The sequence below is a fragment of the Dendropsophus ebraccatus genome, chromosome 1, assembly GCF_027789765.1.
Source record: "Dendropsophus ebraccatus isolate aDenEbr1 chromosome 1, aDenEbr1.pat, whole genome shotgun sequence".
In the NCBI taxonomy this organism is placed as follows: Eukaryota; Metazoa; Chordata; class Amphibia; order Anura; family Hylidae; genus Dendropsophus; species Dendropsophus ebraccatus.
Genome location: NC_091454.1, coordinates 19,750,261 through 19,767,701, shown reverse-complemented (window position 1 = coordinate 19,767,701; position 17,441 = coordinate 19,750,261). Strand labels below are relative to the sequence as shown.

General features: G+C 42.8%; 1 protein-coding gene across 2 annotated transcripts in view; it reads right to left on the bottom strand.

Annotated features, from left to right (window-relative positions):
- Positions 1-7,089: 7,089 nt before the first annotated feature.
- CRY1 (cryptochrome circadian regulator 1) overlaps positions 7,090-17,441 on the bottom strand; it is a 43,585-nt gene continuing 33,233 nt past the window's right edge. Inside the window, exons 8-14 of one of the 2 annotated variants that reach the window (XM_069968634.1) lie at positions 17,210-17,361; positions 16,177-16,379; positions 15,837-15,938; positions 14,664-14,747; positions 13,973-14,041; positions 12,997-13,104; positions 7,090-10,022 (exon numbers count right to left, since the gene is read on the bottom strand). In XM_069968634.1, the coding sequence (XP_069824735.1) occupies positions 13,001-13,104; positions 13,973-14,041; positions 14,664-14,747; positions 15,837-15,938; positions 16,177-16,379; positions 17,210-17,361 (714 nt within the window). In that variant the 3' untranslated portion in view covers positions 7,090-10,022; positions 12,997-13,000. The remainder of the gene's footprint in view (positions 10,023-12,996; positions 13,105-13,972; positions 14,042-14,663; positions 14,748-15,836; positions 15,939-16,176; positions 16,380-17,209; positions 17,362-17,441) is intronic. The other variant, XM_069968643.1, reaches the window with a different exon arrangement.

The following is a 17,441-nucleotide window of genomic DNA, read 5'->3' as shown; positions in this document are numbered from 1 at the left end:
AGGCCGAAAATGAATTCACTAGTAAATTGTTATGGTTGTAGAGCGTGGCCGTAAGCATCTGCATCATCAAAGGATATGTCTGTGAAATATATATGTGCAAAGAGTCCTCCTCCGTAAGACCTATTGCAGGACTTTGATATTAATGGGTCAATATCAGATTGAGGAGACCAAATTCCTGGTCATCTGATTAAAGCAGGGATGGGGAACCGTCAGCCCTCCAGTTGTTGCAAAACTACAATTCCCATCATACCTGGACAGCCTTTGCTGTCCAGTCATTATGGGAATTGTAGTTTTGCAACAGCTGGAGGGCCGAAGGTTCCCCATCCCTGGATTAAATGGTAAGTGTTCCCTTCATTGCTTATCAGACACAGCGCCATACATTTTGCATTGGCTACTCTTGGTACTGCAGCTGCAAAATGTATGGAGTTGTATAACAGGCTATGGGACCATGGGACTTTATTCGGCTGGTCTGTGGGGATATATGAAGTTGAAATTGATGGCATATTGTAAGGATGCACATGATCAATATCAGAGTCAGAGAAAAACACTTTTAGGCCTTGTTCCCACATTTTTTTTCCTCCTTAAAATAACGGCCGTTGCTTTTAGTCTTCAACGATTTCAACGAAGTCTAGGGAAACAACAGCCTTTGGCTCACACAATGCATAGGATAACGGCCGCAGTTTGTGTCATTAATTTGTGGCGATCATTTGGCTGTTATTTTACGTTGTTCACACAGAGATATTTTTTTCCGCCATCCTTTCACCATTTTATTCAATAAGTGTTCTCACTGTATATACTGACAGCAGCTCCCTGTGTACTCAATTTATATACTGACAGCAGCTCCCTGTGTACTCACTGTATATACTGACAGCAGCTCCCTGTGTACTCACTTTATATACTGACAGTAGCTCCCAGTGTACTCACTTTATATACTGACAGTAGCTCCCTGTGTACTCACTGTATATACTGACAGCAGCTCCCTGTGTACTCACTTTATATACTGACAGCAGCTCCCTGTGTACTCACTGTATATACTGACAGCAGCTCCCTGTGTACTCACTGTATATACTGACAGCAGCTCCCTGTGTACTCACTTTATATACTGACAGTAGCTCCCAGTGTACTCACTTTATATACTGACAGTAGCTCCCTGTGTACTCACTGTATATACTGACAGCAGCTCCCTGTGTACTCACTGTATATACTGACAGCAGCTCCCTGTGTACTCACTGTATATACTGACAGCAGCTCCCTGTGTACTCACTGTATATACTGACAGCAGCTCCCTGTGTACCTCATAGAGCTAATATCAGACTCCATTCTCCAGGCTGTGCTGTCCTTCTCTGCGGTGAGTCTGTCGATAAGATGGCCGACATGGAGGAGCATGTGACTATGCTACGCCCCCAGTGTCCACTGAGCCAGTATATGTCTATGGTGGACAGTGGGGGGGTACGGCATGGTCACATGCTCCTCCATGTCGGCCATGTTATGGACAGAAACACCACAGAGCAGGACAGCACAGGCTGGAGGGGGAGAGTCTGATTTTAGCTCTGAGGTACACAGGGAGCCGCTGTCCATATATACAGTGAGTACACAGGGAGCTGCTGTCAGTATATTCAGTGAGTACACAGGGAGCTGCTGTCAGTATATACAGTGAGTACACAGGGAGCTGCTGTCAGTATATACAGTGAGTACACAGGGAGCTGCTGTCAGTATATTCAGTGAGTACACAGGGAGCTGCTGTCAGTATATTCAGTGAGTACACAGGGAGCTGCTGTCAGTATATACAGTGAGTACACAGGGAGCTGCTGTCAGTATATACAGTGAGTACACAGGGAGCTGCTGTCAGTATATACAGTGAGTACACAGGGAGCTGCTGTCCAAATATACAGTAAGTACACAGGGAGCTGCTATCAGTATATACAGTGAGTACACTCACTTATACTGTACACTGAGCAATTTTACTATTAAGTGGCCAACCCCTTTAAATTCAATGGACCTTTTAAAATTAGCATCACCCAAAAGGGCCATTATTCAACCTGAACCTAAATAATGTAATGTATGTTAAACAACAGCCGTTATTTAGACCGTTGAAAATTGTTGTGTGAACATGGCCTAAAGGTTTTACAGAGAGAGATCAGCTATGCACAGATTAGTCACTGACTGGTGCGGTGCCTGCTGATCAGCTGTTCGTTACAATACACAGTGAATAGATCAGGAGTAGCTAGCGCCGCTCACTGTGTAGTGGCCACACCTGGTTACTGCAACTTCTATTCACTTAAACAGAGGCCAAGCTGCAGTTGCTTCCAACCCCAATTCACTGTATTGTTTAGCTGATCAGCAGGTCAGCCGGATGTGGACAGAAAACAAATGTCAGAGCACTGAATTCAAGCCACAGAACACCGTGAAGGCAGTAAAGCAGGGTGCTGCAAAAATCATGATATGGGCCTGTTTTCTGCATATGAGGGATCATGGGATCAGACTGAATGTGTCAATATACTCGAGGAAATGATGTGGCCCTATGTCAAAGTAGAAATGGCCTTAAACTAGGTGTGATCCACAATAAAGAATTAATGTTTCCATTTTTTTGTATTTACTTTTTTCTTTCTTTTCTTTTTAATGGAGCGTAACTGTCACGAATATAAACTTTTCACATGTCCCAGACCCTGACCGATCAGTAGAATGAGCCGGGAGGCCTGGACAGCCAGTGCAAGTCCATTCAGGTCACGTGACAGCCAGCTTGGACTTCTCGTGGCTCTTTTTCCTGATTGGTCGCAGTTTGAACACTCAGACTCCAAGTGATCAAAATTTTATGCCTTTTTGACATATCAAAAGTTTTTGTTTTTTTTACACAGTACAACAGATTTGTACTGTGATTTGAAAATCACTGAAGACTGAAAATAACGGCAGACTAAAAAGGACTATGTGTGAACGTAGCCTCATTGCCTTTCTGCATGTGTGAACACAGCTTCTATCAACTGAGGGCAATTAACAGTCATATCCTTGGATTGGACTCTGCTGGGGAGACTTGACCTGTATCAGATTGCTTTATGATTGAGTCTATGAGAATGAGATTCTTGCATGTTTCTTCTGTGCTTTGCTAGTGATACAAATGACAGTACAGTGCTGCACCCTAGTGGTCAGTGTCAGGAAGCAGCAGCTTTAAAGATTAGGACTAGGTGCTGCTGCACATTGCTGCCCTCTGCTGGTCTTTGTGTGGAACTGAATCCTAACTTCACAATCTGCAAAAGTTAATATCCCATATGGATAACAATTGAGTCTGCGGCTTCCCATCCCCCCTCCACCGCTCCACAATGGTGAGCTAATCATGGCCTCTCCATTTAGATAAAAGAACAACTATGTTCTTTGAAGCAGCAAAAATAGTGCCACCCATGTCCTCAGGATTGTGTGTGGTATTACAATTCAGCTCCATTCATATCAATGTAACCAACCCATATGCAAACTGGAAACGAATGGTACTGTTTTTGGAGGAACGCGGCCATGTTTTTCCAAGCCTGGAAAACCTCTTTAAGTGGGGGACGACACCTTAATGATATGGCTGTGTTCACATCACAATAAAAGCTCCACATCACAGGTATATGCGAGTAGGGTCTCCCTACGTGTATCTCAGATAGACACCTCTTTAGTGTATCCCCTCCCTATTCATGAAACTCTCTGGGCAGATGTAAATCATCTGTCAGTGAAATATATATATATATATATATATATATATATATATAAATAAAATTAGCGATGTCCGTGCAGCCCTTGTCTTTAGTGTAAAATAATAAAATATATACACACCATGCTCCCTGGCTTCTGCCTGCAGAGCCAATCACTGTCTGCGGTGCTGTCTTGTCCTGGCCAGTGATTGGCTGAGCAGCCTGTTACTTCAGAGACTGCAGTTCCTCAGGCAGAAGCCATGCAAACAACGGGGAGCGGGCAGAAGCATCGGAGAGCGTGGACAGGTACGTATATACTTTATTATTTTTTTTACGCATCCATCTTCCGTTGGCCACGCATCACTATTACATGTAGAGATGCACGGTTGGCGGCCGATGATTTTAGGTCCCGACCAAAGGACATCAGTCAATGATTGTTTTTTTTTTTAAACCTGGAGCAATAATCTGCTGAATCAGTAATAGGGCCCCAGGTGGTTGGGCTGCAAGTAGCCTTATTAAGGGGATGGCAGTATAAAACAGTTTAGTAAGGACACGGAGAGAAAAGAGCGCTGCACCCCACACCTATGGCTGACACCAACGCCAGGATGTTGGTATATAATTTGATCAAACCATATTGCCTCATGTACCACGTGCAGGTCCCCTGGTCCACGAGTCCCTACACTTAATCAACACGTGGTCAACCGCCAACCCCACAAAGCAAGCGCAAGCAGGAAAGGGAGGCCACGGAATGGTCACAGGGCCTAACCCCAAGAGCCCCCCCCCCCAACCCCCACCGGCGGAGAAAGCGGCCACCAAGCAACACAAGTGTGAACAAGGGGGAGATTTATCAAACATGGTTAAAGTGAAACTGGCTCAGTAGCAACCAATCAGATTCCACCTTTCCTTTCATCTGTGAGGAAAGAGAGGTGGAATCTGATTGGTTGCTTGGGGCAACTGAGCCAGTTTCACTTTACACCATGTTTGATGAATCTCCCCCAAGGTCCTTATAAAACAGTTTAGGTCTACAGGGTCTAAGGTTTTGTTATAATGCATATTCCATCACTAACCATGACTGAATCTGTACCCCACAAGAGGCTGGCACCTTCTGTAATGGAGGCCTAATCACCATTGGATGTAAACCTGGATGACTTCCTACATAACCGGTCACCGCATGTAGCGCACGTTCTATAGCAGCGAGTGGTTTAATAGGCAATTATATTCCTAATAATGTAAGAGTCACACCGACCCCCGAATAATCTACTATAGAAGGAAACTCAGAATACAGCCAGCTGCACAGCATTCTGCGAGCAGTACCGTAATGTTCTCAGGCCACAGCTGTCGGCATTCATCACACTGGCGGCTTTTGTCGTCAGTCGGAGATTAGCGGTACTTACCGCAGCTGGATGAAGGTTATTATAGGCATTAGAGCATTTACACAGCAGATGCCATCAAGCCGTACAAAAATTTATAGATATTACCTATTCTATACAGCTTCGGAATGTAGGTCACGGGATACTTCAGTTTACTATATTAAGATGATTCTTTGTTAAAGGGATTGTACATAAGAAAAATAAGGCCTTCATCCTTGGCACTATTCCCGTGCTCTTTATTCTTAGTGTCACTGTGGTTTTTTTTTTTTTTTTTGCAGAAATCAATAGTCCAGGCAATTTTAAGAAACTTTGTAATTGGGTTTATTAGGCAAATATGCAATTATCTGCATTCAAAAAGACTTTCCCCAGGTCCCCCCCCCTCCTCTCTCTCATTCACTGCTCATAATCAGGAAATCATGTCTTGTTTACATTAGTCGAGCCCTGTGTAATCTATGGAGAGGGGAGGGAGGAGGAGGGAGATTAGTTGGCAGCAGAGAACAAAGGATTACACAGCGGAACTGTGTGAAAGACGGTATTCAGAGGTCAGAGCTTAAGTCAGAGGAGATAGCCCGGTGATGTAGCTGTAAATTAACTCTGTTGTCCTGTTTTGGTGCCTCATCTCCCTCCACCCCTCCCCATAGAGAACAATGAAGACGGGGGGAGGATAAAGGTAACAAGACATACAGTCATCCACAGCACCCTGTGCCCACAGATTTGTCTAACCTGCTGATTGTTCCAGAATTATTAAAGGGGAACTGTCACTTTATCATTCTCTTTGTGACTGGATACAAACAGGCTATGATTGTTGGCCAAGAGGAGGAGTGAGTAGCGTAAAACGATCGTAGCCTATCTTTGTATCCACTACCGTGTGATGGCATAAACTTGTTCCTGCATAAAGCTTGTGAGTGCCGCAGTGTTTTTCTCTTCATAGACGCATCATACATAATTATTTTTTTTTTTACCAAAGGGGTAATGTTCCTCCTTAAAGGGGTTGTCCAGTGAATTTTTTCTTTCAAATCAACTGGTTTCAGAAAGTTAAATAGATTTGTAATTTACTTCTATTTAAAAATCTCAAGTCTTTCCATACTTATAAGCTACTATATATCCTGCAGGAAGTGTTGTTTGTTTACATTCAGAAACAGTGCTCTCTACTGACATCTCTGGCGGAGTCAGGAACTGTCCAGCGCAGCAGCAAGCCCCCATAGAAAACCTCTCCTGCTCAGGACAGTTCCTGACTCCGCCAGAGATGTCAGTAGAGAGCACTGTTTCTGAATGTAAACAAACAACACTTCCTGCAGGATATATAGTAGCTTATAAGTATGGAAAGACTTGAGATTTTTAAATAGAAGTAAATTACAAATCTATTTAACTTTCTGATACCAGCTGATTTGAAAGAAAACATTTTTTCGCTGGACAACCCCTTTAAGGAGACACCATAAAAGGGGTGCGAAGATTTACAGTCCATTCATGTTCCACTAAGTATTCTGGGAAGAAGGATATGCAAAACAGCTCTCTTTTACTACTTTTTGATGGTGACTTTCCCTTTAAGACAGTGTTTGTGTTTTATTATGACTGGAGATTTAATAAGCCAAGCCAGACAACGTTCCTCAGGAGGACAATCCAGTTTGTCTTTGTTTTTAGCTGTATGTCTAAAAGTTAAAAAAGGTGTTGTCTTCTACAAGATATATTTTGTCAGTCTACCTGTTCTTTCTGTACACTCTAGCTGGGAACTCGACAATTATATGACCCTACTGAGGCTCCTGTCCGTTTAGTGGGCGGAGATCTAGTCCAGATCTGTTATTGGGAGACAGAACTGGTGGAATTCCTTGCTAGAATGTACAGCACAAACAGGAAGTCCATAAGATAATGCATGGGTGCTGCTGTTCGATTCATTTAGGGAATGATTGAACTCCGTCCTCATAACTGATGGGCGTCTTAGCTTTCAGGCCCCCAAAGATCAGCCAAGCGCCCCCCCATCTTGGGACAACCCCTTTCATAGATCACCCATGTTAAAACAGCACAGTGTCAAATAAATAAAATAATGAACACACCAGAACTTGCGAAATTTATTTTTATTTTTTATTAGAAGGACGTTTTCTTTAAAAATGAAAAAAAAGGCAATGGGTGTACAAATAGAAGACAAACAAGAACATGACAGCAGAACAGTATATAAGGAGCGGTCGGCATGCATGCTATATACACAGCGGCGGCAACTCAATAATATTTTTTTTTTCTTTTTTTACTCCTTTCCTAAAAATACACAGGGTTATTGGGCTTCTAATCTGGCAAAAAAAAACAAAAAAAAAACACAGCACCAGAAAGTGACTCAGGAGTAAGACACAAGATGAACTACAAGTCTCAGCTTGCAGCGCTGGTACTTGTAGTTTCTTACTACTGAGGTTGGGATAACGGGAGATTCCGCAATGTAACGTAACATGTGGCCCCTCGCAGGAAAGCGTCGCCTTCTCCGCTGTGTGTGTATATATATATATATAATTTCTCTATAGTTCGTCTTCTATATTTGGTCTGCAGCTTTTTATTAGGGTGCACAAAAACACTTGAACTGAGATTTAAAGGGGTGGACCAGGATTCAAATGACGACAACTTTCTTCCAAAAAGAGCTCTTCTCCGCCTACAGGTGGTGCTTGGTACTGCAACTCATCCCATTTTCTCCAATACAACTGAGCTGCAATACCAGACATTTACCTGTAGACAGCAGTGGCGCTGTTTTTAAAAGAAAGCAGCCATGTTTTAGTAAACCTGCAAAACCCTGAAGATGCTACAAATACTGTATACATCTCTCTATATACACAAGGGCCAACCAAATAACATTCAGTCACTGTTATATACACAATCTATTTCTGACGGCATTCTTGTCGGTAGGTTACAGCCCATTTTGATGGGTTTTTTTTTATAATAAATAAGTAAACACATGCCAACTATAAACCTTTCAAGGGATGCTGGGAATTGTAATTTTGCAACAGCTGCTTTGTGCTCGGGGCCAAAAATTATCAGGAAAGACAGACGGACATTGGGGTATGGTGAATATTGGGTTGATCACATAAAATTATACATTCGATTGAGGACAAAAATAAATTTTTTTTCTCGTTTTACATTTTGTGTTGTATGACAGAACATGGGACAGATGTAACGGGATAGAACAAAGACGCCATTCTGTAACATTATCAATGGTGGTGTTAAAGGGGTTCTCTGAAATGATATAAATATTCTGTATGTATTCTGTAGCTATGATGAATATCAGATCACCCTTTTATTTGGGTATTGCTGCCCAAGGCATGATGGGAATTGTAGTTCTACCACAGCTGGAGGGCCCTAGGTTGTGCACCCCTCCCCTAGGAGGTCCATGAAGACTGGCCTGTACTGCATGTAAACATGGCCGCTCCTACACCTACAGTCACTAGTATAATAGCATATGTAACGTCTAATGTGGAGTCCATCTATTGTCCCTCCAATCTTCCCAGATCCCATACGGGACAATTGGGACTCCATTGTTTAATGTCCGGTTATACCATCCCAGAGAATCCCTTTGTACATAGGTATGTAGATAAACAAGGATACAATACTCCCTTCACTAGTCTTAAAGGGGTTATCCAACATGGCCACTTTCTTCCAGAAACAGCACCTGGTGGCGCTGTTTTTGTAAGAAAGTATCAATGCTTTTTGTAATCCTGGATAACCCCTTTAAAAGAGAACCGATCACTTATATCTGAATGTTTTATAAGTTACTCTAGAGAGGAGGGTCTATTTAGCCAATTGCAAGATGGGCATGGTTGGTTATTTGTTGTGTTATTGGCTATAAAGGCATCACATGACAAGTACTGGCTTCTCCATGCACCGGGGGGCTGGGATCTCCCCTATAAAGCAATATATAAGATGGACCCTAGTATCTAGGCAGTGATAGGTTCTCTTTTCTATGTGATACAGACAATTTGTATGGAATTCTCCTCTAGAAGCATGGCTTATAGGGCAGAATCTCTTTGTATGAAGCATCGTATGCCGGCACATCATATATCCTTAAAGGGGTACGCCAGCGATTTTTTTCTTTCCAATCAACTGGTTTCAGAAAGTTATATAGATTTTTAATTTACTGCTATTGAAAAACCTCAATTCTTCCCATACTTAGCTGCTGTATGCCCTGCAGGAAGTGGTGTATTCTTTCCAGTCTGAGATGGTGCTCTCTGCTGCCACCTCTGTCAGTCACAGGAACTGTCCAAAGTTTTTCTACTGCTCTGGACAGTTCCTGACATGACAGCGGTGGCAGCAGAGAGCACTGGGTCAGACTGGAGAGAGTACACCACTTCCTGCAGGACATACATCAGCTAATAAGTACTGGAAGACTTGAGATTTTTAATATTACAAAGCCTTATAACTTTCTGAAACCAACTGATTTGAAAGAGAGAGGGGGGGGGGGGGGGAATAATCGCTGGAGTACCCCTTTAAGTACTGCTTCAGTCAATAACACATCCACTTGTAAAATATCACCAGCCAGAATAGTCACAGCATTCCGGTGGGGGAAACAGAATTCAGGTGCAACAGAATGGCTACATCACTTACAAAGGGCTATAACACTATACAGAAAAAAAAATAATACACACCATAAAAAAAGTTTTCACGTTTTCTAGGGTCTTTTCTTGTCATACAGATTTTGTTATCAAAAATATATTGCGCTGGTCTATAGCTAGTTTAGAAATTCATATTTACACATCGGTAAAGCAAGCGTCACCAAATACTTACAGGAATATGTACATGAAAAAAAAAACAACCAAAAATATAGTTACTTACTGAAATATCTTAAAAGATAAAAATAGAAATGCAGCGATAAATTAAGCTTTCACAAACCGATGAGCTTACAACAGTCCACGACAGTTCTCAGAGGTGAGGCCGCACTTTTATCTAGGGTCCTATGTACATACAAAGTCCAATACTGAGAAAAAGCCATCCATTCAGGTCACTCTGCGACTGCCGACATCTGTGGGGAGGAAGGGAGTGATAATGTTACAGATGGGATCAACGCCATGTAAAGAGTAAAGTATCATATGTAAACAATAGCATTATATATGTACTACTAATAAACAAAAAAAATATACACATAATATATTGTATATATTTATTTATTATGTGGTGTGTGTGTAATGTATACATTTAAATTTGTATGTATGTAAGCATATTCTCTCTCCTTCCCAACTTCCCAATTCATTACACACACATTTATATAACTTATTGGAAAGGAGAGAGAATTGGCTGAGTTCCTGGCTACAGTGTACAGACGGAACAGAAATATATATATATATATATATATATATATATATATATATATATATATATATATATTATATATTTTATAAAATGATGATTTGTCAACAACATAATACAACATTATAGAGGCAAATCCACTAGGTACTGTTTAATTCATCACATCTCTAACCAGGGAGAGTACATAGGGAGGGGGGTTCTGGTTCTCTTAGGTAGCTTCTAAAGGGGGTTCTGGTTCTTCTTAGGTAGCTAAGCTTTACATCCAGGCTTTGGAATATGATTAATGGACAAGCCAAAGGAACCTCCTTAGGAAGAGACTTTCATTTAAAATAGGACACAAGGGAGGCAATATCTGGGTATAGTCTGTAAACAAGTCATGGAGTATCTATACACCAACCTTAAAGGCAAGGTAAAGTGTACTGACCATATATCTATACATATATACTTTATGTTATAGGTTCAAGTGTCCTGTATGTTGCATTCCTCTGTTCTCCATGTTTGTCCCAGTCTCCAGGAAGGGATGTAATACAGATCCCTCGCCCCTAAATACCGGAGAAGCTGTATACAGAGGTGCTACGTCTCCTATAGGTCCCTAAAACCACTATATATCCATCATCAAATGTCCCTTCTCTAATGAGGTAACTCTGCTGAACTTGTCCCAGTCCATACAGCAAAGCCAAAAGTGAGCTCCAGAAAAGAAATGTCACACTCAAACTCTAGGAACGGTATGTGATCTATATATTTTGATCTGTTACTCATGAATGGCTGTACTATGCTGGTATACAGGACTGCAGAATAACAGATGTAATATGGGGTATGTGACATCTTCATGAACCCAGACAACAAAGCACAGAGTATGGCTTATTTCTTTATTTGGACTCCAGTGATCCAATAGAAACCTGAATGGTTTATTCTTATAATATAGAATCCTATCCATTGCCTTTAATTATTTTTTTGACCTCTCTATTGATTTCTATATTAAACAGGCTATATAACAAATGATCACAGCACCCCCCTGCCGGTATCAGCTGTAGGAGCATTCACATTAACAGATAACATATCTATCAAAAACAAGCGGCTATGTGTCTGTAGAGAGAACATCCTGAAGAGTCATGTGATCACAGCAGCATAGGCACGGATTCAGGCAGTATGTATAAAGAGGAGGAGGGCAGAGTGGGGAGGGTAAGGGATGAACGCAACTTGAGTCCAATTGTTCGGCATTTGATTACCGGTGGCTGAACAAGCTGGATGCAACCCTAGAGAGTCTGGGAAAACATGGATACAGCCAGGACTCCCTAGGGTTGCATCAAACTCCTTCAGCCACTGATATTTAAATGCTGAGCGATCGGATTGGAGCATGCTCTAGTTGCACTCATCTCTAGTGAGGGTGTATGACCTAGCAGGCTTGTGAACACAGTGCTCCCAGGCCCAGACTCAAACACTTCTACAAACTTTGCCAGTTTAACATCCCCTAGCAGGGGAAACTACATCTCCCAGCATGCACTGCAGCTCAGAACCAACCCACCCCTGTAGTATCTGTCCACCTCTAGCTCCATCTGATTTTGCTTTGCACAGTATCTATCTATCTACAAAGATAGATCTGAGAGAGATGAAACAGTGTCTCCTTTCCCCTATACTACTCAGGAGACGCTGTTATTTCTGCACCCTAGGTCAGGCGATTACTGTGTGATATCCGTGGTGAGCAGGGTTACAGATGAGGTGCTACAGCTTGCCTGGCAACAGAAGAGACAGATCATGTGACCTCTGTCTCAAGTGGGCGGGGGTGGGAGTGGTCACAGAGGAGTGAAGGCAGAGTGGACCAGGCAGTGAGGACTTCAGGGTGTGAGTGCAGACAAACATCCTAATTCATGTAGGAGAAACCTATTACACACAAGCTTAGTTTATGGGTGGGGATTGAACAGGGGTAACTTTTCATTAACCAGAGTTCCACTTTAAGGGAAGATTCACCTTAAAACTTCTTCTCACATGTCTTTATTCTAGAGTTCACAGATCCCTGACAATGGATCAGGAGACTACATATGTGGCCCCATGAGGGATTACAAACTGAAAAGCTGCCATGACATCTGACATGACTGAATATGCTCTACGGTGACCTTCCAAAGTAGCCAACATGAACTGAGAAACAACCAAAACGATTGATCCTGGAGCTATAATACTACGAACTGGAAAAGGGATCAAGGACTTCTTTCAATGGAGGAGTCCAGGCTCTACCAAGTAGATACTCTCTAATGCTCATTGGAAATGGTTTATGTGACTACAGGGAACATAGAAGTCAGGGAACTATAACCAAAACTCCAAGCAGTCACCCTTGGATGATCAGCTGGATCCATGGTGATCATACCCAGGAGAGCCTTACTTAAGGGGTGGTCACATCACAGACAGGTGACAGATCCCTGGCATATAGCAGATTTTAGCCGCCACATTCAAATGACAGTAACAATGGGACCCCTTTTTGTCTCTTAGGAGTTGTCAAGCTGACATCACCTTTACGGGTTGAGTGTCTGCCTCTTTTTTTTTTTTTTTTTTTTAAATAAACATGCGCTTCTCTAGGAAAGGATCCCTTAGCTTCCCGTTACTCTACACCTACACAAATAAAGACAGCCCTTCGTAGTACAGAGATTGGCAGCTCAGGAGTGAATAATTTGGTTAAAATCGGTGCCGACACTCACCAAGTTAGTGGCTGCTTTGCCGCTGGACCTTAGGTCCAACACTTTGAGTCTCCTCTTCTGGGTTGGGACGTTTGCCAGAAGACACGACAGAGTTCATACTGTTCCTTGCTGTGGGCAGAGGGTAGATAGGAGATTGCTAAAACAGATGGGCACAAACACCTAGCTCATCTACACCACTATATATGTATCATTATGTATGGACGATGGGGGAGATTTATCAAACGTGGTGTAAAGTGAAACTGGCTCAGTTGCCCCTAGCAACCAATCAGATTCCACTTTTCATTTCTCAGACTCTTTGGAAAATTAAAGGTGGAATCTGATTGGTTGCTAGGGGCAACTGAGCCAGTATTACTTTACACCATGTTTGATAAATCTCCCCCTAAAGGTCTATATGTAAGATTGACATGAATGACTTGGGGTCTTACTGGGTGACTGTAAACCTCAGCTATAACCCTTTAGTCTATGCTATGCACACCACGTAAGAGTGCTATGAACTGGATATGCACTGACTGAGGACTATCACAGCAACACCGAGAAAAGCGAGCCTAGGCCTCGGTCACACTTTGCAACTGTAAGGCACCACAGAGCGGCTGCATAATACAAGATCACTGCCCTGTAATCTACTGGATCCACAGGAGACTGGAAGGACCAACTTAGGTGGGCTTAATACCAAGTTGCTAGTTGAATACCATCTGTGACTATAGTAACAGATGATTGACAGATGGATTACTACGTTGTCCCGCTACACAAAGTGAATGGGGCACGTCACAAGAGTCTGTCTGTCCGCTCCGTAGTGTAAGGAGTCTTTTTCCTAATGCGGCACCCTACAAGGAGTCTCTAGTATTGGAAATGGATAACCTGCTGTAAGTGCAAAGTATATAGACGAGAAGAAACCAGAAAGGCGTTTGGACATGTATCCTCAGTCAGTTCTATGCTGCTTATACGGAGAGTATACATGAGATGTAGATGTAATTACCTTGTATTAAGTAGGACTGCTGGCTGTCTCCGTGGTTGTAATGCAGGATGCTGCTCCCTTGCCAGTAACCTAGGAGAGAGGAGACATCCAATTAATTTCTAATTACACATCAATGACTTTCAATAGTTCTTTAAACAATGGTCACGTGATCACCCGCCACTTAATACAATAGGACAAGTAAGCCCCATATACTAGAGCACCAACTCCTACATATAAATGGAGCAGGCTCATCCATGAAGTGGTGCTAGAAGTGCAAGAATATAATGTAAAAAAACAGCGATCAAACAGAGTAATAACCTTCTATACACAAAGAATTCTGATTCACCTACTAATGAACTATCTGCTTACAAATAAACCATTAAATAGACAGCTCCAATTAAAGGGGCTATCCTGGTTGGGGGGGGGGGGGGGGGGACAGACATACTTTTTTGAAAAAGCAGCGCCACCCTGTCCTCAGGTTGTGTGTGGTATTACAGTTCAGCCCCATTCACTTCAATGGAGGTGGTCTGCAACCCCCCCCCCCCCCACACACACACACGTCAGATAAGGATTTTGCCATTTCCTCAAGAAAGTGGCCATGTTTTCCTGAGCCTGGATAACGCCCTTTAATATGCACGGCAGCCATCGCTCATCAGTGAGTACTATACATTTATTGACTACAACCATTAGTTGCTTGGAGATCCCATCGTACCTTGAATGCTTCCAGTCCCGGAATGACTCTCTCCCTGGTTATTATTGGAGTTGCTGGCAGAGTTGCCCTCGCCGGCTCCTGATCCTGTAATAAAGAAAGGTAGACGCTAAATTTTCATATAACCAGTATAAGTCATGGTGGCTAACACAGCACTATGCTAAAAGTCCTTGACTATAGGAAAGTATACGATTGTACAAGGGCAACGACCACTGTCACACCCAGTATTGGCATGTCATTGGTGAATCATTCAGGATTACTCAATATATTACAGTAAGCCGCCATATTAGTACCCTACTAAAGCCTATGGATGGATACGTGGCAACACAGCTCTATTTGCCTATGCTTGAAAACCTCTTAATTTATCCAATACAAAAATCTGATTGAAATGACATCAGATGACTGAAAATCCCCTTTAATAATTATCTCAGATGGCAATCAAGGGGGAACTTTGGCGTCAGAAAGTTATACAGATTTGTAATTTATTTCTGTTTAATAATCTGAAGTCTTCCAGTACTTATCAGCTGCTGTATGTCCTGCAGGAAGCGGTGTATTCTTCCCAGTCTGACAGTGCTCTCTGCTGCCACCTCTGTCCATGTCAGGAACTGTCCAGAACAGTAGCAAATTAACATAGAAAACCTCTTCTGCTCTGGACAGTTCCTGGCATGGACAGAGGTGGCAGCAGAGAGCACTGTGTCAGACTGCAAAGAATATACCACTTCCTGCAGGACATACAGCAGCTGATAAGTACTGGAAGACTTCAGATTATTAAACAGAAATAAAATTACAGCAGCTGATAAGTACTGGAAGACTTCAGATTATTAAATAGAAGTAAATTAAAAATCAATATATATATTTCTGATACCAGTTGATTTGAAAGAAAAAAAAACAAAAAAACACCACTAATCCTGGTATTAAAGGGGCTGCAGCACTAATTCAATGCTGCTGCCACTTTACAGCAATGCTTCCAACACCCAGGAGCTGCAGCCGATCCTGCGACAGCCAGAATACCACTCTGCAGGAAAAGACCGGGAATGATGGGCAACGCTGATCCAGTATTGTCGGGGGTCCCAGAGGATAGACCATCCCTGATCATCACAGCCTAGCAACATAAAATAACTATACAACACAGGAATCCCCTTGTAATAAGTGGAGATCTGACCCCGAGCAGTTTACCTCCATTGCTGCTGCAACCAGGCATGTTCTCGCCTGGGGAATAACTCATGAGACCACCGTTCCCATTTCCATTTGGATTTGAAGGCACTGATGCAAGAAGCCCTAAGAGGGAGAAAAAAAAATAGATAAAATAATGATGAGTTTCATTTATCATGTACCCCACATTTAGTGACAACACATGAAAAGGTGAAGAGGAACACTACGGTATTAGGAAATGGCACCAAGCACATTATTGGTGTATGATAATACTATATGAATGAATAGCATACAGTCTTATTATCATACAAGTCCAGGACGTTATATTAACAATGTATGGCGGAAGGAGGTTCATCCATCTTACCGAGTCCTCTGTATCGGGAAAGCTGCTGGTATATCTGCTTCATCCGTTCAATGTTCAGACGGCTGGCCTCTGCGTGATTCACCATTGGTTTGGGGTAATTTACCCCGATAATACATTTCGCAACTTTCTGCACTCCTTCGGGAGCGTTCCAGGGATCGTAAATGTACTTTGGTGGAAAACCCTTTAAAATTGGTAAATATCGCCTAAAAAGAAAAAAATAATAAATTGTCAGTCTTGTCTAGCGTTGCTAGCCTGCCTAAAGATACACGTACAAAAACAAAGAAGCATGGGTGTATGTTAGATTTCAGAGCCACCACCCTCTGCTAACTCTGTCCCAATCTACACAGCAAAGCTGACAAGTGAGCTGCAATATGGCAAAAATATCAACCTAGAGTGCCAGGGGTTATGCAGGCTTAGAAAAACATGGCCGCTTTCTTAAAAAAAAAAAGCGCCACTGCTTGTCCACAGTTCGTGTGTGGGGTTTTGCAGCTCCATTAAAGGAGACCTGTCACCCCAGCTGCCGGGGGGGGAAGAACACCCGACCCCCCCCCCGCTGGAGCGCCTTATACTTACCCCTTCCTCAAAGTCCTGGACCCCGACCCTGTCCCGCCGCCGAGAAATCCCCGTCGGAAGCTGTGCGCGCGCTCACCAGAGATGAGTCCGACGCCCATAGAGAATGACTAGAGCAGTCATTCTCCACAGGCATTGGACTCATCTCTGGTGAGCGCGCGCATGGTTTACCAACGTGGATTTTTTGGCGGCGGGACAGGGTAAGTATAAGGGGAACCAGCGCGGGGGGGGGGGGGGGGGGGGGGGGGAGGGATGAAAGCAGGTCTCCTTTAAAGTGAATAGAGCTGAACTGTAATACCACACAACCTGAAGACAGGGGTGGTGCTGTTTTTGCAAGAAAGTAGCTGTTTTTTCTAATCCTGGGAAAGGTTTTTTTTTTTTTTTCTTAAATACATTTGGTAGTAGACATCATCTAATAAAGGGTTGTGCTTTGCGTAGAGACGGGAATGAAATAACACATTACCGGATGTAATCCCCATTGGGGTCGGTTCTTCTTCCAAAGCCAACTGGGCAATAACAATGGAAAAACTGTTGGAAAAAGGAGCTGCACGACAACCACATCCAGCTGCCGGCGTTCACACTCCAGTCTGCGTCCAGTAGGAGCTCCTCGAAGACCTAAATACAGAGAAGAAACCAACATGAGTCATCGGTGACTTGAGCCAACTCCCCAATAGAGACTGATTAACCGAGCGAAC